The sequence below is a fragment of the Marmota flaviventris genome, chromosome 12 (assembly GCF_047511675.1).
Source record: "Marmota flaviventris isolate mMarFla1 chromosome 12, mMarFla1.hap1, whole genome shotgun sequence".
NCBI classification, from domain to species: domain Eukaryota; kingdom Metazoa; phylum Chordata; class Mammalia; order Rodentia; family Sciuridae; genus Marmota; species Marmota flaviventris.
In genome coordinates this window covers 14,829,312-14,856,619 of record NC_092509.1, presented here as the reverse complement: position 1 = coordinate 14,856,619, position 27,308 = coordinate 14,829,312, and the positions used below count along the sequence as shown (strand labels likewise).

At 39.3% G+C, this 27,308-nt stretch overlaps 1 protein-coding gene across 1 annotated transcript in view; it reads right to left on the bottom strand.

The window, feature by feature from the left end:
* Positions 1–27,308, bottom strand: part of Ryr2 (ryanodine receptor 2) — a 478,528-nt gene that overhangs the window by 96,465 nt on the left and 354,755 nt on the right. The window contains exons 64-69 of the mRNA XM_027947992.2: positions 21,247–21,296; positions 12,402–12,462; positions 10,974–11,212; positions 9,455–9,536; positions 3,613–3,743; positions 53–373 (exon numbers count right to left, since the gene is read on the bottom strand). Coding sequence (XP_027803793.2) covers positions 53–373; positions 3,613–3,743; positions 9,455–9,536; positions 10,974–11,212; positions 12,402–12,462; positions 21,247–21,296 — 884 coding nt within the window. The remainder of the gene's footprint in view (positions 1–52; positions 374–3,612; positions 3,744–9,454; positions 9,537–10,973; positions 11,213–12,401; positions 12,463–21,246; positions 21,297–27,308) is intronic.

Genomic DNA, 27,308 nt, shown 5'->3' with positions numbered 1-27,308 from the left:
AAATCTCCTTGGAAATGAAACAGTTTAGGGATATATTCTTCCCTTTTCTTACCTGCTAACCTCTTCATCCAGGCCCCCTCGTCAATCCCCAGGTTGTTATAGATAATCTTCAGGATGTTCCCCAGGAGCGTGTTCATGTGCTCCGAGCTCAGGGCCGTGCAGCAGGTCTCTGCCCTCTCGGGGTTGCTCTCAGGCCCATGCTCCCACCAGCGCGACATGTAGCTGCACAGCATGGGCAGCACCACCTCCATCACGTGGGGCATCTGCGTGTAGCGGATGCCAGACTCGGCCAGCTCCACGATTTCTTCCATGAGTCTCTCTAGAGATGGGATATTTGGACAAACGTCTTCCACACTGGCTGGCAAACTGAGTGCTAGGGAAACACACAGAGAAATGGTTGGTGATAAAAGAACTGACAAGATGAGGGTGGCTTCCATTCTTTGCCATCAACATGATCAACGCAGCAACCATCCCTGTGGGGCGTCAGCTCAGCAAGCCTTGGGATCCTTCCTCTGGCTCCTCCTCCCCCCATGGCAGCCAGGTCAGGGCTGCTCTTTTCCCCAACACAACCCCCTCTAGGTCAGCACACAGCTGCTCCTCTTTCTTCAGGGCAAATAAGGAGCACAAATGCCTCTTCCTCCGGCCTCCTGTTCCCAGGCTCACCAGCTGCCCGCATCTGGTCCCACGTGCTCCACCATTCCCCATTTTCAGAGGAAGAGTTTTGTGGTCCCAGGTCTTGGTTCTTCCAGCATCCTGGATGCCCTTCCCACCTCAGGGCCCTTGCTCAAGACTCCTCCCCAGAAGGCTCCAGAGGTTCAAATCCAAACTCTATTTTCCTAAGACCCCTCTTCCTTAATGGCAATGGACCCAGACTCTCCTGAATTGTGCCAGTGGAACCCTCACTCTCTTCTCCTTGCTGAAGTCTCACATGGTGGTTTCTTTGCCATCTACCTTGGGCTTTCTTCTGTTTTTCAGTTTGCATGTCTGTCTAGGTACTTCCTGGCACTCCTGTGGGCCTCTGCTGCAAGTTCATAAGTCTCAGTGCCAGATTTCTTGATTTTTTTTTCTGGAAGTCTCAAAAGCAGCCAAACCAAACTGGTTTTAAATCTAAACTCTTCCTTTCCTCTTCATGTGTTGTAGTTTGGATATCAGGCATCACACAAATGCTCATGTCAGACAATGCAGGAAAGTTCAGAGGTGAAATGATTAGACACTGAGAGCTGTGACCTAACCAGTGGATTATCCATTGGGTGGATTATTTGTTTGAATGGGTGGTAACTGTAGGCAGGTGTGTCACTGGGGGCATTCTATCTTGTCCCTGGTTTCCCTCTCTTCCTCTGCCCCCACCTCTCTTTCCTGGCTGTCATGAGGTGAGCAGCTTCCTCTGCCATGTCCTCTCCTCATGATGCTCTGCCTCTCCTCAGGCCCAGGACAATGGAGTAGGCTGACCATGGACTGAACCCTGGAAGCCATGAGCCAAAATAAATGTTTCCTCCTCTGCGTTGTGAATGTCAGATATTTTGGTCAAAAGCGACTACCTCACCAACCTGCCTCTTGAATATGCACTAACGCCATTGAATCAGCCAGCCAAGCTGCAAACCTGGGAGAACCTCCATGTGACAAGAGCCCCTGGTCTCACACCCGAAAGGACCCTACCTACAGGCAATCCCCCAAGACCTTCTTCCTCATCTACTCCGTCCAGGGGCCTTGCTTGACGGCCTTGCCTCTGGACCAGCCCCATGGCTCTCTGACAGCTGCTCTTGGTGTCCATCCTACTGCTGTCAGGATGGATTTCAAAGTGCAAATCTATTCGTGCTACTCCATTTTCAAGGACAGTAAAAGACTGAGGTTGGAGGATAGTCCACTCCCCTTTCCTGACAAAAAGCCTGCCTGCTCCTTCCTGGGTTCTCTCTCTTCCTTCACCCTCACCCTTTCTCTCCTGGAATCTCTCTCCAGCCAGGTCAAAATGCTTGCGGTTTCCCCCGTGTAACAGAGTTTTGGTCTCCCCAATTTTAAGACTCATCCTGAATCTGCTGTGTGATGCTTTCCCAGCTGTTCTCAACTAAAACTGCTTTTCTGTGTCCCCAGGGCTATTTATTCCCAATTCTATCACACTTACCACTCTCTCCCCCCCTACTGCAAAGAGAAACTCCCCAGGGAAAGAATCAAATCTCATTGATCTTTCTATCTCATCTCCTCCACCCACCCCCATGCACATCACAAAATTCTTGTCCACTAGCTGACTAAAAGTTGAATTAAATCATTAAATTCAATTCCTTTGCCTTGTTATGCAGATGATTTGTTACAGAAACTAAGCAAATGAATTACCTGCTTTGTATATTTCTTATCTGTAAAGAGATAATAAATTGTTTCATGCTTGATTCATAGCAAAAGTGTTAAGGAATTAAAAAGCCCTAATGAGACAACTTTTTATGTGTTTACACTGAGGATTAATTAACCATTTTTCACTAATTACAAATGTATTATAGAAATTATGTGGAAAAGTATTACTAAGGCACATTTAAATATTTGTCTTTAGCTTCACCTGCTACTATATTCATCACTATAATAATAATTTAAAAATCATACAATACATTAAAAGGTACTTTATTTGATGAGATCCACTATAAAATCAGTATAACTAGCCAACAGCTCCCATTAACACACATCAGTTACACAGAAACTAGCCCATGAAGAAAAAGATGTGCATTTGAGAACTCTTTAGGGCTATTAAGCAACCAGATACCAGAGATTTTATCAGAGGAAATCAACCAGAAGACGATCCTATGAGGGGTCACATGTGTAATGTTCGGGGTTTGGGAATTGTGCTTTGAATGGTTAAGGCACTGACTAGAATATATAGTATCCACTTTTATTTAAAGCTTGTCCAACTCAATTCAAAAGCTAGTTAATAATTCTAATTATATTCCAAAGACCAATCACTGACATCCTCAGCAACAGTCACTGAAGGCTTTCTATGGGTAAATCACCATATCTTCCCAAAGGGAAGGCAGCGATGAAGCAGGGGACACTTGTGTGGACATCAAGTATACGTGGATACTTAGGCAAATTCAAGATGTTGACCAAGGGTCTTCAATTGATGTTTTTTAGCTTTTTTTTTTTTTATTAGCTACACATGACCATGTTTTTTTAGCTTTTTTAATGATAAAAGTTAAACTAAACTATCTGAAAAACCCATATGAAATAAAATGAGGTCGACATATCTGGGGGGTGAAGAACAGTGAAAGGCACGAATTCACAGATGGGATGAGCAAGGAGGCCCTGATGAATGACTGCAAGGGACACCTGAACTGGAAAACAGACCCAATTCTTTTTTCCATATTTGCTGATCACTTGGTCTTATTCTTGAGGGTATTGATTTTTCTGAGACTCATTTACTTGGGAACAAACATATTTTGTTTCAGGAACATGAGGGAAACAGTATACAACATAAAAAAAAAAAAACCCACAATGCCAACTACCAGCCCTTCAGAAACAAGAGCCATGGAGACCCTTGACCGAAATCACCCTGGGAAAACCACTTTAGGAAAACACAACACATGATGTCATGTTCTGCTTCTGCTCTCAAGCACTGTGCACGCCCTGCCTTACCTGCTCTCTCTCGGGAAGACTTGGTGTTGTAGATGGAGTAAGGATTGTGCTTGTCAAGATGTGTTTCCAAAAATGCAACAGGAAAGGCACCTGCGAAGGCCGCCAGGCACTCTCCCAGGGCAGAACGCTGCCTGCAGGTGGAAAATGCTTATTTTTTTATGTCTTCCATGTGAATGGCTGAAGAAGTCACATGAACATTAGCCTTGGCAAATCCAACCTACCAGAGGGAACTAGGATTGCTACTTAATAAGATGAATCCCCACATCCAATTTCTTTAATGTGAAACATCACGTGTTCAAAAGCAAAATCCCTGCAAATTAATAAAAGCTAAACTATGTGTTAGCAAAAAAGAATTTAAAAAGAGGGAAGGCCAGAAGATTAAAAAAAAAACACACACACACACACATACACAAAACAAAACAAGAAAAGCTCTGTCACTTCCCCTTCAACTTTGAACATTTTCCTCCCTCCTTCCTTTCCTTCCTTCAAGAATGATCTATTGAACCCAGCATGGTAGCCACACCTATAATCCCAGAAATTTAGGAGACTGAGGTAGGAGGATAACAAGTTAGAGGTCAGCCTCAGCAACTTAGTGAGAACTTGTCTCAAAATAAAAAATAAAAGGGGTTGAAGATGTAGCTCAGTGATAGAGTGCCCCTGGGTTCAATCCCCAGTACCTTAAAATAAAATGACTTACTAACAAAGAATTCTTGCTAGGTGAATAACTGGATTCAGGACAAATTAAAAACTAAGCACTAACACAATAATGCATTCCCTGCAAATTTATTACACAAAAGCAATCCTAAGACATGCTAAATGCTAAAAAGTATTGATAACATGTAAAACTGATTTATCATTTACAAGGGAAGGAAGTTAAAAAATCACACTATAATCAATCAATTTGGGACAGGCCAGGATTCAATGTGTTCCCCTGCCAATGATATAAATTCTTTCTCTGTTGGTAATCAACTTAATCCAAGGCTTTCCTGGCACATTAACTTGTTTATTAAATAAAGGATAATAAGAGAAATAGTTTAACATATTATGATCTACATAAAAGATTTTACATAAATACATTAAAGCTGATAAAATTGATCTAATTGAAGAACCACTGCATAATTCTCTTAGCAGCCAAGTTTAAATTCTTCACAGAAAAAAAATACCATATAATGATGTGTTCCTTGAAGACACACTATGCTCTGAGAACAGTGTCCTCAGGTGACTTTGTGAGCATAGTGTGTTCTCAAGTTTCCAGAGTAAGTTGTTTAACATTGTCAAATGCTGTAGATAGGTGAAGTAAGACCTGAAATTTAAACTTCAGTAAGAAATAAATGTCCGTGGACTAGAGAAGAAAAATAGAGTAGGCTAAATAAGACATTGTGATAGGTTTAAAACTGAATGATGTAAAGCCTCCTAAAATTAATCAATAATTAATTATAGCACATTTTTCTTTTCATCAATCTTGACAAAATAATTTGAAAGTTCATTTTCAAGAATAAACCTATGAGACTAGCCACTGAGATTCTAAAGTGAAAGAAACGTTAGTGAAAGGATACTCATTTAGACAACCAAACATTAAAACTTACAAAGCTATACTAATTAAGGTGAATTACATAGAAATAGGCAATTAGATCAGTGGACAAAAGTAATGGAGTTCACTCTGATGTTTTAAAAATTTTAGGTGCTTTTTGAATTAAACTATTTTCATGCAGTTTTTATGCTTAAAAATATTTTAGACTAAGGAAGCTTTACAAATTATTGAAGTAATGCACTATTTTTGATATGTAAGTTATTTCTCTTTTCCATTAACAAAAAAAAAAAAAAAAAAAAAGCTAGACCTCTTCTCATAGATTCCTGTGTTTATACTTATTTCCATTAACTCTGGTGCCAGGACTCCAAGTTCTAGGGGTAAGCCATGCACATCTGAAATGATTATGATACCTGTCTTTGCACAGGATTGACTCACTTTACCCTCTCAAGTTTTGTAATCAGATTATAAATCTTATTTCCAACTATCTTTTTCTTCTGTTTACAAATATAGCAGTTACAATATGGGATCCCATTTTTATTCTCAAGTGCCTCCCCTCATTACAAGCTGTTCACTCTTGTTCACGTTTCATTTGCCACTTGTGTTCAGGTGTGCAAACTGCCTTTTCTCCTGATGTGTTTCTCTTGCTGATTTGTAATAACCCTTTTCTTAAATGGTTAACCTCATGCCTGTTATCTCTCCTGTTTTTATACTTTTTTTTTTAGAGAGAGAGAGAGAGAGAAAGAATTTTCTTTTTCTTTTTTTTAATTAGTTGTTCAAAACATTACAAAATTCTTGACATATCATATTTCATACATTTGATTCAAGCAGATTACGAACTCCCATTTTTACCCTATATACATATTGCAGATTCACATCGGTTACACATCCACTTTTTTACCTACTGCCATACTAGTGTATGTTGTATTCTGCTGCCTTTCCTATCCTCTACTATCCCCCCTCCCTTCCCCTTCCCTCCCCCCCTCTCCTCCCCTCCCATCTTCTCTCTCTACCCCATCTACTGTAATTCATTTCTCTCTCTTGTTTTTTCCCCTTTCCCCTCACTTCCTCTTATATGTAATTTTGTATAACAATGAGGGTCTCCTTCCTTTACCATGCAATTTCCCTTCTCTCTCTCTTTCCCTCCCCCATCTCATCCCTGTTTAGTGGTGATCTTCTTCTCATGCTCTTCCTCTCTATTCTGTTCTTAGTTGCTCTCCTTATATCAAAGATGACATTTGGCATTTGTTTTTTAGGGATTGGCTAGCTTCACTTAGCATAATCTGCTCTAGTGCCATCCACTTCCCTGCAAATTCCATGATTTTGTCATTTTTTAGTGCAGAGTAATACTCCATTGTGTATAAATGCCACATTTTTTTTTATCCATTCATCTATTGAAGGGCATCTAGGTTGGTTCCACAGTCTAGCTATTGTGAATTGTGCTGCTATGAACATTGTTGTAGCAGTGTCCCTATTGTACGCTCTTTTAAGGTCTTTAGGGAATAGTCCAAGAAGGCGAATAGCTGGGTCAAATGGTGGTTCCATTCCCAGCTTTCCAAGAAATCTCCATACTGCTTTCCAAATTGGCTGCACCAATTTGCAGCCCCACCAGCAATGTACAAGTGTACCCTTTTCCCCACATCCTCGCCAGCACTTGTTGTTGTTTGACTTCCTAATGACTGCCAATCTTACTGGAGTGAGATGGTATCTTAGGGTGGTTTTGATTTGCATTTCTCTGAGTGCTAGAGATGGTGAGCATTTTTTCATGTACTTGTTGATTGATTGTATGTCCTCCTCTGAGAAGTATCTGTTCAGGTCCTTGGCTCATTCATTGATTGGGTTATTTGTTATCTTATTGTTTAATTTTTTCAGTTCTTTGTATACTCTGGATATTAGGGCTCTATCTGAAGTGTGAGGAGTAAAAATTTGTTCCCAGGATGTAGGCTCCCTATTTACCTCTCTTATTGTTTCTCTTGCTGAGAAAAAACTTTTTAGTTTAAGTAAGTCCCATTTGTTGATTCTTGTTATTAACTCTTTTGCTATGGGTGTCCTATTAAGAAATTTGGAGCCCGACCCCACAATATGTAGATTGGAGCCAACTCTTTCTTCTATTAAAGGCAGAGTCTCTGATTTGATATCAAGCTCCTTGATCCATTTTGAGTTAACTTTTGTGCATGGCGAGAGAAGGGGACTCAGTTTCATTTTGTTGCATATGGATTTCCAGTTTTCCCAGCACCATTTGTTGAAGATGCTATCCTTCCTCCATTGCATGCTTTTAGCCCCTTTATCAAATATAAGATAGTTGTAATTTTGTGGATGGGTCTCTGTGTCCTCTATTCTGTACCATTGGTCCACCCACCTGTTTTGGTACCAGTACCATGCTGTTTTTGTTACTATTGCTCTGTAGTATAGTTTGAAGTCTGGTATCACTATACCGCCAGTTTCACACTTCCTGCTTAGAGTTGTTTTTGCTATTCTGGGTCTTTTGTTTTTCCATATGAATTTCATGATTGCTTTCTCTATTTCTACAAGAAATGCCATTGGGATTTTGATTGGCATTGCATTGAACCTATAGAGAACTTTTGGTAATATCGCCATTTTGATGATGTTAGTTCTGCCTATCCATGAACAGGGTATATTTTTCCATCTTCTAAGATCTTCTTCTATTTCTCTCTTTAGGGTTCTGTAGTTTTCATTGTATAAGTCTTTCACCTCTTTTGTTAGGTTGATTCCCAAGTATTTTATTTATTTATTTTTTTTTGAGGATATTGTGAATGGAGTGGTTGTCCTCATTTCCATTTCAGAAGATTTGTCGCTGATATACAGGAATGCCTTGGATTTATGCGTGTAAATTTTATATCCTGCCACTTTGCTGAATTCATTTATTAGCTCTAATACTTTCTTTGTAGACCCTTTTGGGTCTGCTAGGTATAGAATCATGTTTTCCGCAAATAGTGATAATTTAAGTTCTTCTTTTCCTATTTTTATGCCTTTAATTTCTTTCGTCTTTTTAATATTTATTTTTTAGTTTTAAGCGGACACAACATCTTTGTTTGTATGTGGTGCTGAGGATCAAACCCGGGCCGCACGCATGCCAGGCGAGCACGCTACCACTTGAGCCACATCCTCAGCCCTGTTTTTATACTTTTTAACATTGTTCTTGTTTTTATCATTCTCATTTATGAAACACAATGCACCAAGAGTACCTTATGACATGGGAATTTTGACATTTTACAGAATCAAGTCTATCAATTATTTCATATACAGCCTCTCTCAGTTTTATGATTTAAAATGTTTGCACTCTCTTTGTAGCAAGTAAAAATGCAATTATCTATTCTAGTTGTTTCCTGCTCCCCCCAGTTTAGCTTTAGTGTTTCAAGCCTGTGTTCCCTCATTCAATATTAACCAAATGCCAGCTACCCAGATGCTGGGACGCAGCAGTGAACACAACTGTCAGCTAACACCACAGATCTTGGCATCTGATAGGGAAAACAAGAACTAACATGTAAACTGGTAATGTAATACTGGCTGGGTGTAATCTGCCCTTTGAGTACGCCCACAATGTGGAGAACCGGGGAATCAAGATGCATCTGTTAGAAAGTGACTTTTAAGCTCATAACTAATAAAAAATATTAATTTTGGGAGGCTTTACATCATTCAGTTTTAAACCTATCACAATGTCTTAGCCTACTCTGTTTTTCTTATCTAGTCCATGGACATTTCTTACCAAAGTTGGTGTTTTGGTTTTTTTTTTAATATTTATTTTTTAGCTGTAGTTGTCAATACCTTTATCTTTTTATTTATTTTTATGTGGTGCTGAGGATCGAACCCAGGGCCTCACAAGTGCTAGGCGAGCGCTCTACCGCTAAGCCCCAGCCCCAGCCCTCTTATCAAAGTTTAAATTCAGTTCTTACTTTACCTGTCAGCATTTGACAATGTTAAACAACTTCCTCTGGAAACTTGAGAACATACAAAATAAAACTGGTTTTATAAACTGCCTATATTTAGACCACTATGTATTTCTGATACACAGTGAGAAAGTGCACTAGCAGATTCTTACATAAGCCTCAGAAGCACTCTGTTTAAACTTTATGTTAAAAATGGTCTTTGCCATTATTGCTTTACTTTTTTGCCTAACTCTACTGTCCTTTATTAGATCAATTCTTATTTAGCTTAAAGATTGTCTAATAACTCTCAAGGAATTTAGGACAGTCTAGTCAAGTGCATAAGAAAGGAAAAAGTTATAAAATGAAATATCCTAAAATCAAACAGCTATTATTAAAAAGTTAAATTTTAAAATTCTTAAATTCTTACCTTTCCACATAAATACTCTTGCTGGTTCCCAGAGCATATAAGCTAGTTAGAATTCTATAACAAGACACCTGCACATCTTCCACTAAGGGAAAAGAGAATCACACTTCACCAACAAAACATTTACACATTGTTCTGAGAAAGTTCAGGCTAAAATCCCTATTTAAGACATTCTAATATTTTTTAACATTTAGAAGAACAAAATAAGAACGGATTTATAAAAATGAAAAATAAAACTTTTTTCTCAGAGTTGTTTTTTTTTTTGTTGTTGTTGTTTTTTAAGGGAAATGAAAATATTCTCAAGAACACAATGCAATTACCCAGAATATTCTCAAAAGCAATTTGTAATTTTTCTCTGGGTATAAGAATAAAGGATTTCTCTAAGAATAAAATTAACCCTAAGAATATCTGGAAGGACAGGGGATATAGGTAGAATTTGACACTTGTTTCAAAAGTACATAAAGTCTGTATCTTTTACCATGCTGTTAAATGACTGACAAGGAGAATATTGGAGGGAACTGACTGTTATTTCCCAAATTACTTGATATTTAAGGCATAAGTATGTCACTCTGGTATTTTCTAATGCTAGAAAAGCAAAAGAAACCTTATAGATGATCTATTATCCCATAAGACAAGTTTAAAAGGCAAAGGAGTCTAAGAACTGTGACTTCCTAGTTCAGACCCTGCTACTGTTCCCAGTGGGTGCAACGAAGCCTGAAGACTCAATCCCTGTCTTAGGGCTGCTTGCTCCGGCACACTGCTCTGCCAACAGTGTCCTACTAGTTAAGATCAAGATTGTGCAGCAGGTCCCTGCAGCAGCCCCTGAATAACTGGTGTTTACACAACATTGCCATGGTCTGAGGAAGCTCCACGGAGAGTAGGTGCAGGTGGCTGTGCTCCTCGGGGCTCCCTCTTGTCCCATGTTCACAGCATCAGAGCAGGAAGTTAGGTCAGCTCGCATGCTATTTTTTTCCACTTACTCTTGGGAATTCTGTGAATTTTTTAAAACTACAAATTATAGCCAAAACCATCTGATTAAATCCCTCATAAATACTGACCAAAACCTAAAAATCAAAGTTGAGTCCCCTTAGTGCTGTAATAATTTAGACAGGCTTGGTTTCAGTAGCTTCACGTGTGTTGGTAGTGCAGCCTGTGGCAACACTCCATGTCTACAAAGAATCAATTCAAAAGCACTTAATGTGGCATGTCATATGGTCCAACTGCACTAGAAAATTAACATTTAGAGAGGCAAGGCAGAAATAGAATTTGGAATCTTGTGTTTCAACAATGTAGACACTACTGTCCCTAACCAATACTATACTGGTCCTCTCTGCAAACCCATGTGATCCAGAGTTCTACCACTATAAAAATGGTTCCTATAATTCAAATGTCAATCTATAATGATTTGCAAAAAAAAAAAAATTTAATGTATAAGCAAGTGCTTGAATGACTCAGATATGTCTTTTATAATTTCTGACTATATTTTTTCAAAAGTGAAACTCTAAGTAATAGATATACATACATATTAGATCTTCTCCAAACTGATGCTGGCCAATGTGTTCAAATAATGACGACAGCATGGGCAAGAGTGCCACTGTGGTGTAATTGATAATCTGCGTAACCCCTTTGGGCTGGTTCCGGGTGTGGGTGAACTGGCCCTGTTTCAGATTTTCCATGGTCTTCTCCAGATCCTCTGCAGCATTGTCCAGAAAGGCCCTGAGCGCGCTCTTCACACCCTCCAGGCCGGTCTTCATCACAGTCCTAGAGAATCAAAAGGGGGACTTGCACCTGCCCACAGCAGCCAACATAGCCCAAGTTCTCCACTAAGTCATCCACCTATCAACCCTTTTTAAATCAACTCCAAAATGTTTTTTCAGTATGCCTAAAGTGACAGGAACACTGCTCAGTGAACTGGCTTCATCATCAGCTTCATGAAGGACCTCAGAGCAAAAGGCTTTGCTAAGCTTGACATGTTCCATTAGTGGTCTCAACACTGAGATGGTGGTTTTGTAACTAACACAATGAAGCTTCTGAGCCAGGTAGTTCATCCCAAATCCAACCAAAGGAGAATACATCCTGAGGCACTGAGTATGGAAGAAACCTTAAAGCTAGCTAAGTCATCTACTATAAATAGATTGTGCTTTCAGGGGTAGCATTGGAGTCTTCTCTAAGGAAGCCAGTGAAGGCTGACCTTGCTACAGAGGTAACACCCTAATGGCACTATTTTTAGTAGGAAGTAGAGGTACAAAAGGGTGTCTGCTTTCTTTATTCATTACAGAAAACACCTCAAGTAAAACCTGAAACATGGGAATGGATAAGCAAAGGATACCATTGAATGTTCTCTGTAGCTGACATTTAAAAACTTTATTTAGATTTAACTGGCAGACTGTATGAACTAAATGCATGGTTTAACGGCAAGCTCGTTCATGCTAAATAAACAGGTGCTACGTTTGGTTCACATGCTGGATTTCAGTCAAGTCAACATAAGAGTAGAGTAGAAAACACTCAAATGTGGGAGTTTGTCTACCCATGTGCTTACTGTGCAATCTTTAGCACAACTTTCTCAAATACAAATAGAAAATTAAACTGTCCTGTTTTCTATAAAGCCAAATGTTGTTATGAACATTAAACACAAGTACCATGTCTGGAGACTCAGAGGCCTCTAAAGCCACAAGAGGCCTCTAAAGCCACAAGTTCACCATTTTTCCCCTCACATTACATTCCCAAGTTGACCTTCAGTTATGATCTAAGCTGCTACAGAAATTACTGGAAATTTAAATAACCTGAGTATAGTCATAAACTACTACTATTAGTAAATTACAAAAGGCTTTCTCTTTATCTAAGTCTTTATTACAATTCCAAAGAATAAAATCAAGACCCTGGGTCCTTCTTAACATTTTTATATGTAATTATTACATGGATTCATTTAGACAAAAGTGTATCCATTTACCTTGCATCCAAAGTCTGACCCAAAATATGGAGACAGTTGACGATAGACGTTGCATCATTTCCTAAAGGGGAAACAAGGCACTGTATGAACTGCCCTGAGAACTTCCCGACTTGCTATCAATGTTTGTACTGCAAAAATTAGTCAACAGCACAACTCACTAATAAAATTCAACTGAAGACTTTAATAATCAAGTTTAAAATCATGCAGTTTTTCTGCTTAAAAGTGGTTATGCAAATGTAAGTAGGAAAGCAATAAAGCATGTCTCATGAAATAGCCGACATGCTCAGAAGCATTCAAAGCACTGCACAAAGCTGAAAGGGTTTCCAACTGAATTCTTCCAGAATCTTCCCTCCCCATGCTAGCTCATTTTATTTTTAAGTTATATTGTATGTGAACTTTAAAAGTTAGCTCATACCCTTTATGAAATGAGATGGGCTAAAAGTTTAACATTTTAATTCTGTTTTAATGACCCAGGTGTCTCTGCTTTCTTATTTCATTCAATTGTTTTAAGAAGCATTAATGTCTGAATTTGACTGAAGATGAATTTATTTGAATTTTGTTGGTCTTTGGCAAAAAGGAAGCACCAAACCATTGCATAAACAACATCAGAAGTCAAAAAAGTTAAGCAATATTCCGATAAGATATTTAACAGACAGGGACAGATTCTTCCTGTAAGTAATGGGAGAATCCCATATTCTGACTATTTTCTCAGGAATAACAGAACTAGTAGTGATACAAACACTGCAAATATTTTGCTTTGTGACAGGTATACTAAGAAGTAAATAAATAAAACAATGAATCCAAAGTAACATAGTAATTTGATCACTAAAATATAGTTGATATTGTTAGTTCTTCCTATACTTTCATCACTTTTATACACACACACACACACACACACACAATCATCTCCTGGGTCCTGAGGGTGACAACTCCTATTTGAATTTTTTATAACATTTGAATGTGTCATATCCTTTGTACAAAAAGCATCCTAAAATAAATCATGTAAATACACATGGAAATTAATAATGATTCAATTAAGAGTAAGCCAGTTTAGTGATATGATTTAGTGGCATGATGAATATATGAAAAGAGTAAGGTGTTTATTACTGAGATTATGAGTTTATTAAGAAAATGTCTCATTTACTCTGTACTTCAAATTTCAGAATTTTTGATACTAAGGAAGAAAAATGAGCAGAAAGGCAAAATTTGTTATCTCCCTATGTATTGGCAGATGCCAAACCTAGGACTTCTACTGCAGCCCTTAACTATTCCAACAAGCATTAAATACCAGATACTCTAAAACTAATAAAATACAATCAAAATACAATCCTTATCATCTTGGGTTTAGTTGGAGTATAGATTATGAACCATTAAGCTAAAAATTAGCATGTAACATAATATCAAATCACAAAATATACATGGGTGTATGTGTGTATGTATATAAAATCTCAATCAAGTCACAACATGTGCGTGTGTGTGTATGTATATATATGTATGTGTGTGTGTATGTATGTATGTGTGTGTGTGTGTGTGTGTGTATATATCTTCATCAGTACCAGAAATATATGTTTGGGTATGTATATATGTAATGTAAATCAAGTCACAAAATATGTGTACATATATCTATATACTTAAGTGTGTATATATGTATGATTAGGGGTGTGTTTGTGTGTGTGTGCATATATACATAATTTCAGGGAATAGGGATTAGAGTAATTGAACCCCTCTTCAAGGTAGCACTTGAGCAGTGATATCAATGACAGGAGGGGATAAGCCACACATATATCCAGGAGGAGGCCCTAGGCATAGGAACAGCACGTACAAGGACATCGGAGTGGCCAGAGGGGATGTGAAGTGGAGAGCTGGGAAGGCCTGGAGCTTTGCACTCCCAGTGGTCTTCGAAAGGTGCAATAGGTAGACACTGTTAGTTTTTGAACAACACGGGAGCTAATAGGATTTATATTTTCCAGAGATGCAGCATATGCAACTCTGTAAGAACAAGAGTGGAAGTCAGGGAACTACTGCAGGAGCTCAGTCAGTTTCCATGGAGGTGAACTTGAATCTGGTGAATTTGAATATTAATGGTGAAGACTTTAAGGACAGATTACAAGCACTTGCTTATGGATTGAATGTGACCTGAGAGGGAAGGGAATCAGGGATAATGCCCAGGCTTTTTCCTGAACAACTGGGGGAATGGCAGTTCCATATAATGCCCTAGAGACAGGAAAGGGGAAAGAAGAGTGGGGTGCATGCTCCCTGCTTGAGATATATAAAGCATAGTGACTCAGCAGGAGCCCCAGAATAGGCAGTTGATAAGAAACTCTGCAATTCAAGGAAGAGACCCAGCTGGAGCTACACATCTGGACATCAGAAACAGGTAACTTGAAAACTGAGTGAAATTCACTAGCCAAGTCTAGAAGGAAAAAGGTCCCAGGCCTCCCAGGGTTGAGAGAATAGAAGGTAAGAACGATGTAGTATGAAAAGTGAGAAGGAGAGGGTGCTGTGAGCACGAAGGGGACAAAGCTGTGAGCCAGCCTATGCAACTGTCCCCCTCTCTCTTCCTAAAACACATAGCTCTCTCTGTCCCATCCTCTCTGATATGCTGTTGGTTATTACAGATGGTCACTGTTTGTGCACTGTGCTGAGTTTAGCAGTGTCCTTTCCATAAGATCAAGTGCCCGGCAGGTGTTAAAGCCCCGTTCATAGTTCACATAAGCTTGAGCAGTGTAGTGAGCAGGGAGGGGCGGATGGGTTTCCATGCATTTATGCTCAAGTAATTGCTTAATTGCTAAAAAAAAAAAAAAAAAAAGTTTTTAAGTTTTGTCCATATATTTTTAAGACTGTGTTATGTATAAACATGGTTACAAACATGTATGTGTAAATGTGTGTGGGCACATATGTACATAATTAAAATCACAACTCAGGTCTGATTCTAGAGACAACAGACAACACTGGGTCTGAAACAACATAACTGTGCTTGTAACAGAGCTCACTAAATGATGAAAATGACAAAGTTAAAAATCCAATATAAATGAGCAGTGTTTAAATCCCAAATTGTATCTTGTTTTTGATATAGTATCTGTAACTGAGGAGTTCTCAGATCAAGCTGTTTCAAGTTCAACTATCATGAACCACTTCTGCCTGGTCATCTGATATACAGAGGATCCTCACAACGCTGCCTTTTCCTCCCCTGGAAAGAGCGATTGAAGTTGTTCTAATTATTCGTCTCTATTTTTCTAACATAGCTCTTCAAATGGTGTCTGATTATATTCTTTTCTTTGAAGGAATGAGTTTTCTTGGCAGAACCCTTGTTAATAATGTGGAATGAAATTATGCTAGCAGATATAAATTTCAATCAAAATTATGAAAGGAGAGAGAAAAATTGAACACTGTCAATGACCACCACTTCTGAAGTCTGTGATACAGGGAAGAATAAAACTGAACCATTAAATGCTCAAAGTCAAGGCACATTTAATTCTCAAATAGGCACCAATCCTCAGAGATTCTCATTACTTCAAGTGACTTTGCTTTTCTACCAAACAGGCACAGTCTGCACATCACTAGGGACACTACAAACATAGACTAATTCCCTAGTATCTCTGACATAGGATGGCAGTCACCATTTAAACACCTGTGGGGAAGAATCATCAGAACTGTCTTTGAAAACCCAATCCATTAATGTATGGATCAGGGGAGGTAGCTGTTGAAAGAATGCACTGTTTTACTTTACTTAGTATTTACTTTAAAAAATTTTTCCAAACATAACAGTAAGATTAAGATGCACTAGTTAAATCAGGAACTTGCCTGGGGAAAATTTTTAATAATAGTCCTGCTTCATCTTAACCATATATGTATCTTGTTGAACACTTATAGCACTTTAGGGTGCATTAATGATGTCATGCGCTAAGTTCTAGGATCACTATGAGGTCAAGCCAAGAAATTCTAAAGTGATGATCACTGCATACAAAATGTAGCTTTAGGGCAAGCTCTCTTGGAGGTCTCTGTCCTGGAAGGGTCTGGAGGATTCAACAACATTGAAAATTCACCAGAAAATTGGAAAATGGAAAGGGTCCATAAATGATAAATATTTTGTGCTGGCCTTCTTAGGTCCTTGAATTGAAAGGATAATTGTTGCTGGAATTTAATGATATTGTCATCTGGAGGGTCATTAATCACATGCCATTTCCTTTTCACTGTAAGTGCCCTAGGCATTTTCATGGACCTCTTAAAGGAATAATAAATTTTAAAACTATGATTCTCATATATTATAGAATAATTGGATACTACGTTTTCCTTAATAACCTCTCAAGAAAAAAAATACTCAGCTTGGGTTATTTATGAATATAAGAACACTTGCAGATTCACAGCCTCTATTGTTGCACCTGCTTTTTCTACCTTCTCTATTGGACTGCAGGCTTCTCCATGGCAGGATCTGGATGGCTCATTCTCATATTCCTCAGCTATTGAAAAGATCCCTAATGCAAACCACACCTCCTGCCAGGCCCTGAGAAGACACTGTGAGCCCCTGTAGAGTGGAGGGTCCTGTGCCAGCGAGGTTAGTTCAGCAAGCAGACCATCAGTAAGATGAAGCAAAGGTGCATGGAGCAGGACAGTGTTAGAGCAGGAGGCAGCCAGGGAAGGACTTCCAGAGAGTAATGTGGCACCCGAGTCTGAAGGATGGGGAGTTCACTCCATTCCAAGTGCAAGGACTTCAGGGGACAAATGGTATGTGCAGGGATCACATGGCAGGTGGTCATTACAGCATGAGCAGGCCCTGGGCAGAAAGAAACACAACGTAGACACAGTCGAGAGGAAGGAGAAGGCTGTCAGAGCAGAAGCACAGAGTGAGCAAGGAAGGGTCTGGAAAATGATGGAGAAAGAGGTCTACCAGGAAGCCAGGGTGAAATGGGTACAGGTGAAGGAGTAGGATCTCTGTTCCAAGGAAATAGAAACCTACAATATGCAGGAGTGTGACCAGAGACATTGGGAAGGTAAGACTGTGGAGCACAAAGGCCAGTGGGCATTTGGAGAAAAGCTACTGTGAACTAGGAATTATAAATGACAGGTGTCTGTAGACTGGCCTCAGTGGAGTGCTGGAGAGAAACAGAAATCCACATTTCTCTCTGCTTACATCCCAAGAGAATGCCCTGTGCACTATAGACACACAGTGTTTATTGAACAAATGCATTTAAGACATTAGATTTATCTTTGGGTATAAAAATACAGCCCTTAAGGAGCCCTGATAGGCACACCTTGTGCCACTGTCACTGGCATTGCTGCAGTCATAGTTATCGTGTTCTGTTGCCTCTAAAGATGGCTGAAGGCATGTGCACCTTCCAACTGCCTGGCAATCAGTAGGCAGAATTTCCACTTAGCAAAAGTGGACAGAAATTGAAAGAAAAGGTCATATTTCTCCAGTCAACACTGGGTCCTTGAGAATGGCAAATGGGATTCTTATCACTAATCAACCTGTCTAAGTGCCATTCACAACCTGAATCTCCAAAACATATCTGTGCTCCAACTTACAGTCACCAGCAAGCATTTCAGAATTCAACTGGATGCCTGTATTTAAACATCATGATATTTCTTTCTTTTCCCCCTTCGAAAACACTCTGTTTGATTCAACAGAAACCTACACGTAACACAGCCTGTCCCCTCTTTTTAAGAAGTTACCTTTTCCCAATAGAAAATAAAGTGATTTCAAAGCCTCCATAAGAAGAGTGAGGCCTGAGAGCACTACTGATCTTTTTGTTCTTAGATAGGGTGCTTCAGTGCTTGGGAAGTATTCTGAAGTACAGAGAGGATATATACAAACATGGAGTCCAGATGGATCTGGTAATCCTTCAGATGATAGAAAAACCTTTCAACTACAGATAACATTTGGGGTGTAGGAACAATGTGGGGGGCCAACTTGGAGTAAATATTCACTGCCCGACAGATTCTGCTTACCACAGCTACCACCAGCAGGCATCAGTCTTCATTTATCCTAATGCTCCTCTCTGGCCCCCAGTTCCTGATGTACTTAAAGTTAATGTGGATTTTTCTACACTTTCGCCTTTGCTCATTCTCACCAAACTATTTCTTTGTTAACTTGACTTTCAATTGGGTCAATTTATTCTTAGGTTCTGTCATGAAATTTCCCCTTAACTAAGACAGTATAGGAAATACATTTTAGAAATCAGTTTATTTCCTGCCAGAATGCAGGAAATGTAGAGCATAAAGGTAAGATGAAGGGAATAAATCAGAGTAATCCAGCCCGGTTATACAGATCACCCTGCACCTGTCTGTTGGGTCCTCAGGAAGACCCACAATGCACAACTGGAAAATCAGGAAGCAAGCACCTGGATTACACAACTTCTGAATCATTCTGGAGATGGCAGATTTATTTAAGAGTGTCACTGTACATGTAGTTTGAATGGCCAAGTCACCTAGTATGGCTTGTACATAATTCAATTTATTTAAATAAGCTAATAAAGAGATCTAATAAAGAGATTTAAATAAAGTCTAATAAATCAATTTGGAAACATTACAGGTGAAACTGAAAGGTTATAATTCATACAGCACTTCAACATTATCTCAGATTTGATGCACATAATGGATATCTAAGATTAGTAGTAGTTTTAACCCATGAGGAAAATGAAAAAGCAAATGTTTAGAAATTTTAAGTTCCTTGTCTAAATCATTCACATGGATAGCTTACAAAATGGAACTTATATCCAGTTTTTTATTTTTTTATTCAAAGCCCATTGTTCCCTCTATGACGACATATTTTCTAAAGCTAGACTATAGCTGTAATGTGTAGAGTTTACAGGCTTCAGGCTTAAAAATCCTATTAATTGGGCAAGTCTCTGTTCGGGTATGTTTGATTAATAAAGGTCTCTTGAATTTTATGTAACTTAAAGATAATGCCAAAGCATATTGGAAGCAATAATGCCTACTTTAATAATATAAAAAATGTATAAAATTCTGCAAAATCACATGAGAGGTCTCTAATAAATTCCTGTTAAAAAATGAAAGTAATGGCATTCAAAGGTTAAGGGATTTACAAAACAAAGTACAGGTCTTCTCCCAACAGAAACAACAAATGAAATTATTAATCTATCTTCAACCATCAAACCCTTAGATGATTTAGTCAAAAATAAAAATGGACATTTAAGGACAGATAAAGTTAACCTAATGTAATACAAGGCTATGCATGGTTCCTTTATAGATGATTATAATTTAGAAAATGGTACAAGGGGGGCTTCTGGGATATTGAAAATGTTCTTCCCTGATCTGAGAAATTATCAAACAAATGGATATAGGACATCCATATAGGATATAGGAAATCCATAAAATTTCATTAAGTTGTCCTTAATATTTGTGTACGTGACTATATGTATGGAATACCTCAAGAAAGTTTTCTTAAAATAAAAAAATAATCGTGAGATATAACAGAAAAATAAGAATATGTAGTATGTAGGAAGTTAGAATTAGCACTGCAGAGTATTATTATGCTTATTGATAAGCATGCAAAAGATGCACCTGCAAATAAGCTCCCATCATAGCCATGTGAAACCTCACAGCACACTCAAGGGCAAATCAATATCTGAACCCTCTGTTACTCTGAGAATGCTATGAGTACAGGAACCCTGTTCAAATAATTTTCATAAAAATTGTTATCTGTTAAGGAGAAGTTAAACACAAGTCAGTCAACCGGAAATTGTTCTGAAGAAACTTGCCCCATTGATTTTAGATAACTGAAATAATAATGAAAAATTCAGGCAATTTATATGAAATTTACATTTTAATTATTAAGTACCAAATATTGCAAATTCTAGAAGTCCAATAGTGTGACATTATACCAAAAGCTATCATTTCTCAAAAATTATAAAGAATGTAAAGTTATACTCTACGTACACATGTCAAAATACACTCTGTCATGTATATATAAAAAGAACAAATAAAAAAAGAATGTAAACTGTGTGTGTGTGTGTGTGTGTGCGCGCGCGCACGAGTGCATCCAATTTCAGTTTATTCACTGTGGATTTTGTAGAAATGGTTAACCTTTTTATATCCTTAGATTTTCATGTGTTGAACTTAGAAAATGTATACAACGCATCTTTGTATGTCTTAATTGCTAAAATCATTCAATGCTATCTCAAACCCTGTAGAGTGAAGGGCTCACATTTGGGCAGCTGATAAAATCAGGCAAGGATGTATACAATGTGAGTTCTGCCAGCTATTATAGAATCCTAAGGTCCCACTGCATGGAAAAATCCACAGAAAGTAAGTGCCCACCCTGCATGGCTGTCCAGAAGCAAGTGCCCAGGAGCATGGACTTCAGCTATGTGAATTTTCAACACAAACAGAAACTGACTCTGGGGTGAGTGGTGCTAGAAAAGCCTCTTTTGGCAAGGGAAGCTCCTTGGCTCCACCTTCTGGACTACAGAGCTCCAAAGTTTGGAGTGCAGGACATGCAAATCTGTGGTCAAAAGCATCGAGAATATAAGTGCAGTATAAAATTTTGATTTGTAACAGCATTAAATAACCTAGCAAAGATAACCAAACAAAAACCCAGGGCCAGTTTTACTTTACCCCTTCAATAAAATATGGTAGAACTTGCCATTTTCATTCCTTTGCTCTTTAATAATAGACCCTTTGAGTTTGCAATTATGCTTGGGACTGATTTCACCAAAGATAACACTGCTTATAAACAACCCTGAGGACCTTGTCTTGGCCTACAACCATGCATGCAGCCATGCAAACGTGCATCCATGCAACCTTGCAGCACACAACACAGTGCAGGAATGGCAAAGAAAACCAAGTGGTGGCCATGCTCATAGGTTTTCAAGGGTCTCCTTACCAAATAGTGAAATCCTATGCCTGACAAGAACTCCAAGTTTGCAGAATAGGCTGAAGACAAAAGAAAAACAAAAGAGAAAAGGGAAGGGGGAAGGGAAGGTAGAAAAGACAAGGGGAAATTAAAAAAAAAAAAAAAAAGAAAAAAAAAACAGCTGATATGAGCCGGAAAAAAGCAACATGATGTCACGCAGAAAGAATCAATTATCTGAGCAGAATGTGGAGTAAAGGGATTAAAGAAAGAGTCTTTGAGTGCATACCTTCAACAAACATGGTTAAAAAGCACATAGTATAAGAAACAAAAAAAAAATTGAAAGCAAAGCTAATTAATATAAAAGCAATCTATATGAACCCACACAAATATAACTGCTGAAAACCCAAAAAGAAAAATTCAGTTTTATCTTCCCAACTGCACCACTGTATTTCTAGATTTCTTTTTATTATGGACTTTATTTAACAGAAGAAATGTGGTGCTTTGGTAAATGCTACTTTAAACTTTAGTAAGCTTTATTACTTGAAATGCCCTTTTTTCCCATCCTTGACATAGACCAAAAATCCAATGAACTTAGAAAGAGAACTTGAACAATGCTAATCACTCAGAGGAGATCAGATGTGATAACTGAGAGGACTACGAATGCCAGCGAATGAGTTGTGCACTTCTCATCTCCAAGCAGGCCCCTGGGAAGCCCTGCATGCCATGAGCAGCAGGAGATTCTAAATATAGTGATCGCTGCATTCAGTGTCATGACCCTGGTGCCCACTGCCTCTTGGATCAGACCCCACAACCTGGGAGAGCCTGTGGCCTGGTCTCTTCACTCAGTCCAATGGGCTCCTGCAGGTCTCCCTTTAGGAATACTCCTCACACACCTCATGCTCTGTAAACTTCTATCCATCACTCAGGATCAGCTCAGATCATGTCCAATACAAAAGTCTTTCCTGACACCAAGTGCCCCATTATCACTCCCAACCTAAGCCAAAAGAGGTCGAGGTTGTCCCAGCTGCTCCCAGTTCCATTTGCAGATCTCTGCCCTAGGATTGAACCTTGCAGATTACAACTAGCGTTTTTCCCACACCCACCCACACTCTCTGAGCTCCCGGGGAGAAGAGGCTTGCCCCACCAGCACTGCCTACAACCTGGAATAACCCACCCACTGCCAGATTTTCCCAAGAATAGATCCTCATGGGCCATGCTGCTCTGGAAAGCTCTCCTGACACCAGCAATTCCCAAACGCACAGAGAACCTGGATTAGGGCTGCAGACCAGCCAAGAAGGAAAACGATGGCAATTGATCCATGGCAGGAAGGGGAGAGAGGGGAGAGACAGTCATGCTTGAGAGGGCGACTACGTTAATAGTAAGCTCCAGTCATCATACCTCACTGCAGTATCAACGTGGACTAATTTACTGATGAAAATTAATTAAAGAGGGCATTTTACAGATTTTTCCAAAAAAATGTTCATCCACGAGTGTCTGAGTAAAGCTGAAAGTTTTGGGAAATAACAGACCAAAATTTGGAAAAATAATGACCTACTGAAATAGCTATTAAATAATTACATATTAGACTTTTGGTCTGCATTTCTATGCTGTAATTTTCTTCTGTAAGCTAAAAACAAAGACAATAAAATGAGAACAACTCTGTCCAGGAGTCTCATCCATCTACTGTGCTTCACAGATGATGTCTGTGCATGCAAGTCAACCCAGGGTCTGTCTCTAAAAAGAGCAATCGTCTTTAGAACAGTTTACCCTGGATCCCTGTATTCCAGTCCATTTTAGGTAATGTCTTTGACTGAAGTCTCTGGTTCAAAATAAGACATTCTGAGGGGTGTTCTTGGTGATGTGGGGTTCATAGTGCTAGGATTAGGTTTTAACCCAATTAGGATGCTTTGTCTAATGGAATCAACAGCTCAGCATCTCATCCCACTGGGTTCTATTTAGTGGCTGAGAATCCGTCAGAGAAAATACCTTCTTAACAATAGCTGTTGCCTCCTAATCACCTAGGCCACCAGGGAAAACCAGATGCAGACCTGGGCCCTCAGAGAGATGAATTACATCTCGTTCCCCTCTTGTGCCCTCCACCCAGGCCAGAGCTGCTAGACAGCCTATGAGATTTGATGATGATAAACTTCAGCCTGTACTTTCTCTAAAAGTCCTTCTCCTGATGGCACCGACCCCTTTCTCTCTTCCTATGGCTGTCTCGTCCTTCGGAATGTGTGAGCAGCCCATGCTCTTGCTCCTGCCTTACTCCAGCATTCCCTGGGGCCCATCAGTGGCCCTCAGAAGCAACTCCAATTACCTTTTCTCACTCTCCTCCTTGGAGTACTCTCTATAGCACCTGGCACTGCTGAACACTTCCATCTTTGAAACTCTTGCCCCTTTGGATTTTGTTTTATAGCAGGTTTTTTCACTTCCTAATTGATTATGATCCATGTTCTTCAGAGACAGGTTCTGGAATTCTCCAAATGCAGCACCTCTCCAAGTGTGGACGTCCAGTCTTTTTGCTTCCCTCTCTACCCTCCTTCAGGATCATCTGCTTCCCCAGCACTGGGCACTCCATGTGCACAGACCATTTGTTGCCCTGATCCCTCCACAAACACCAAAGGCACATTTCCTGCTGGATACCTGCAGCTGAATGACCTGCTTCTACTTCAGTAGCTGCTGGTCAAATCTAACAAGAGCTCCTGGAAACTGGCTCTGTTTCCAAGATCTGTTGTTCTGAGGATGACACTAGGGACATGCCAAGCACCCATAGCAGGAGCACAGGCACAGTGCTGCACTCCTTCTTTCTCTTGGCCACATCGCTCGTGGCCAGAACACACTACCTGTCCATCTTCTGTAGCTCCTTCCCATGGCTGAGAGCTCCTCTGCCCCAGCACTCTGACCTGTCTCTCCCAGGGTGCCTTGTACAGCTAGCCCTGCCTCACTCGAACAGTTAGTATCTATCCCAATCTATGTAATCCACCTTCCCTCTAAACCACCAGAGTCTACACTTACTGATATGATTATGTATATCTGTAAAATAGTCCCCCTTTCTTAATTCTGACCTATAAAATCTTTAAAACCAGCTTTGTGACATGACTTTCACCACCTCTGTCCCCTGCAAGCCCATCTGATGTAGCCTGACTCTGAACGCCACTGCACGGCCACTTCCTCCCAGGGGGGCTGCATCCGTGTTCACAGACCAACTACTGCTGGGCACCTTCCCGAAGCCCTGGCCAACACTGCTTTTCTTTGTAGCATGATGGTGCTGATTTTAGATCCAGTAAATGCTCAATACATAATTTATAGCACCAGGAAGTATATATCTAAGCATCGCACGGAAAAAACAGTTTTGGATTGTGTAGAATTAGACCCACATGGCTGTTAAATATACACTCCTCATGGCTGTTAAATGTACTCTACAGACGTCACAATAATGCTTATCATGTGTGTAAATGTGTACTAGTTAATTCACAGTAGAAGGGCCAGTTTTTTGTCTACTTTATTAGATTTTATCTATGTGACTTTATTACCCATTTAATTCACTTAAGTTTTAATGTTTAACTCAAGTGGTAAGATTGGAGACATCTAGGGCTGGGGCTGTAGCTCAGTAGTAGAACATTTGTCCAGCATGTGTGAGGCCCTGGGTTCAATCCTCAGTATGGCATAAAAATAAATAAAGGTATAGTGTCCATCTATGAGTTAACAAAAAATTTTTTAAAAAAGAAAGGATACATTTATAAATTTCAGTAATCTCAATAAATTATTCAGATGATTTTGTTATTGTATTGCTATTGGTTGCTTTAAAACATATCTGTATAATGAAATTTTTTTCATTATATAAACTTTTAAAAAATAAGAAAACAGAAATCTATAATATTCTGAAAAAAACTTAAAATTAAGTTTTCTCTTTACTGGCACTTTTCTAGATATCTACATATATAAGTTTAGTATTTTTAAATTGGGTTAATTCTATTTGAGCATATATTTCATTTTTTATCACAATCATTTTCCTATTATTAGATATCATATAAAAATAATTTTTGTAATGCCATTGTTATAGAGCATTACACATGTATCATGATTTATTTATCATTACAGTATTCATTTTTGCATGTATGAATTTTTCTGAGCTTAAATTCCTATGTGTGAAACTAACACACTATCATGAAATAAATTACTTCTATTAGGCATCCTGTTTCTGTTGTTAGAATTTTAAATAGCATATGTTCCTTTTTTGTAAATGTTAACAAGAGAAGTAAGATTTACCAACCCTCCTTCTATTAGGTGAGGAAAGACTCAGGATGAAATAATTTAAAGAATCCTGGTGCAGAGCTTAGAGAGCAGAGCAATCTAGAGTTAGTCCAGGGCCTTAAAATTACATCACCTGAGGCTACAATAGAATAGCAAAGTTCTGATTCATTCATGGGGAATATGGAGTTGGTAATGAAAAGTAAGTTGTTGGGTTTTTTTTTTTTTTTTTTTTTTTTTTGGTGTATAGATCTATAACTTTTTTTTCAGCCTTATTTAGGTATAATTGACAAATAAAAAATATGTATGTTAAAGGTATACAACTTGATGTTTTGACATATGTGCATTTCATGGTCAGTGAATACTTCTGAGGATTATGCTGACTCTGAATGGCAGCAACAAAATATGAGAGAGGATAGGGGAAGAAAGCAGAATTTGCATCAATGTGTGTGTATTTTCTCTGACTATATTTTCTTTTGATTTATGTAATTCAGTGATGTCTAAATTAACAACACGCTCCAGGAACAAAGTTTCTATTACATAAAGCAACTATCCCTGGGAGGAGGAGAAGACCCTGCAGTGTCCTCGGTTTCAGGATGCTCTCTGGGGATTTGGTGACCCTAGGAATCCTGTTACTGTGCAGTCACAGACCACAGTGATGCTGGCAAGTGTCTGAGGGCACTTAGGAGGTGCCCAGGTCCTCCACTCTCCCTCCTAGGGCTGGAAGGCCATCCCCACGGGAAGGGTGGGCATGCGCATCCTGCAGAGGGTGCTGAGGTGGTTCATCTGGGACCATGTGTGGGAAAAGCCTGTTACTGAGATGGGCCCCCCCTGTTGTTTACAGTACAGCTTTATCAGTTCACAGGAAAACTATCATCTGAGGAGGTTTGAGGACTTTTCTAACACTGTTACAATCCTATGTCACGTCGCTGTCTACACTAGTCCTGAAAATGGAAAATCAATTAAAAAGAGGAGCTAACACCTCCCTCCTAGCTGCATCTTCCAATGCTATGCAGCATGGGATCCTGTTTCTTCTCTGCCCTCTGGTGACAGTTTCATTCAGTCTCATTTCACCCTGTCCAGTGGGCTAAAACTGTACTGCCACTCAGCAGAGTGGTAACTTCAGGGCCCAGGAAAACCACAGTTTCTCCAGTGTTCTACTTTACACCCTTTACTTGCTGTTAAAGAAATCTCATTCCAATACATTCTGATATGGTCTGAATCTGAAATGTCCCCCTAAGGCTCCCTGCTGAAGGCCTTGTCCCCAGGACCACAATGTGCAGAGGTGGGGCTTTGGGAAAATGACTGGACCCTAAAGGCTCGGATCTCATCAGTGGGTTCATCCACTGATGTGTTCCCAATGTGACATTAGTGGGAGGTGATAAAAACTGCAGGAGGTGTGTCCCCATCTTAGGTTCCTGGGGCATATCTTGTCCTCAGCCCCTGCCTCTCCCTTATCTTTCTGCTGTTTACTGCACACCCTTCTGCCATGCTGTTCTGCCTCATCTCAGGCCCAAACAATGGAGCCAGTCAACCATGGACCCCTGAAACCCTAAACTAAAACTGCCTTTCCTCCTGTAAGTTGTTTTCCTCAGGTATCTCACAGCAATAAAAAGTTACACACATTGTAAAAGGTTGTGACGATTGGGCAATGAAATAATATAGAAGTGGACTTGCTTAGTTACCAATTCTCATGTGTACTAAGTTCTAGCAGAATTTTGAGAAAAACAGATCCCAAATACTCAGCAAAATCACACTCACAAAATATCTAGGATGAATGCTTTAAACATAAATGAGAAAGCATTTCTAAGACACCAGCCAGGAAGGGAAATGTTCAGGAA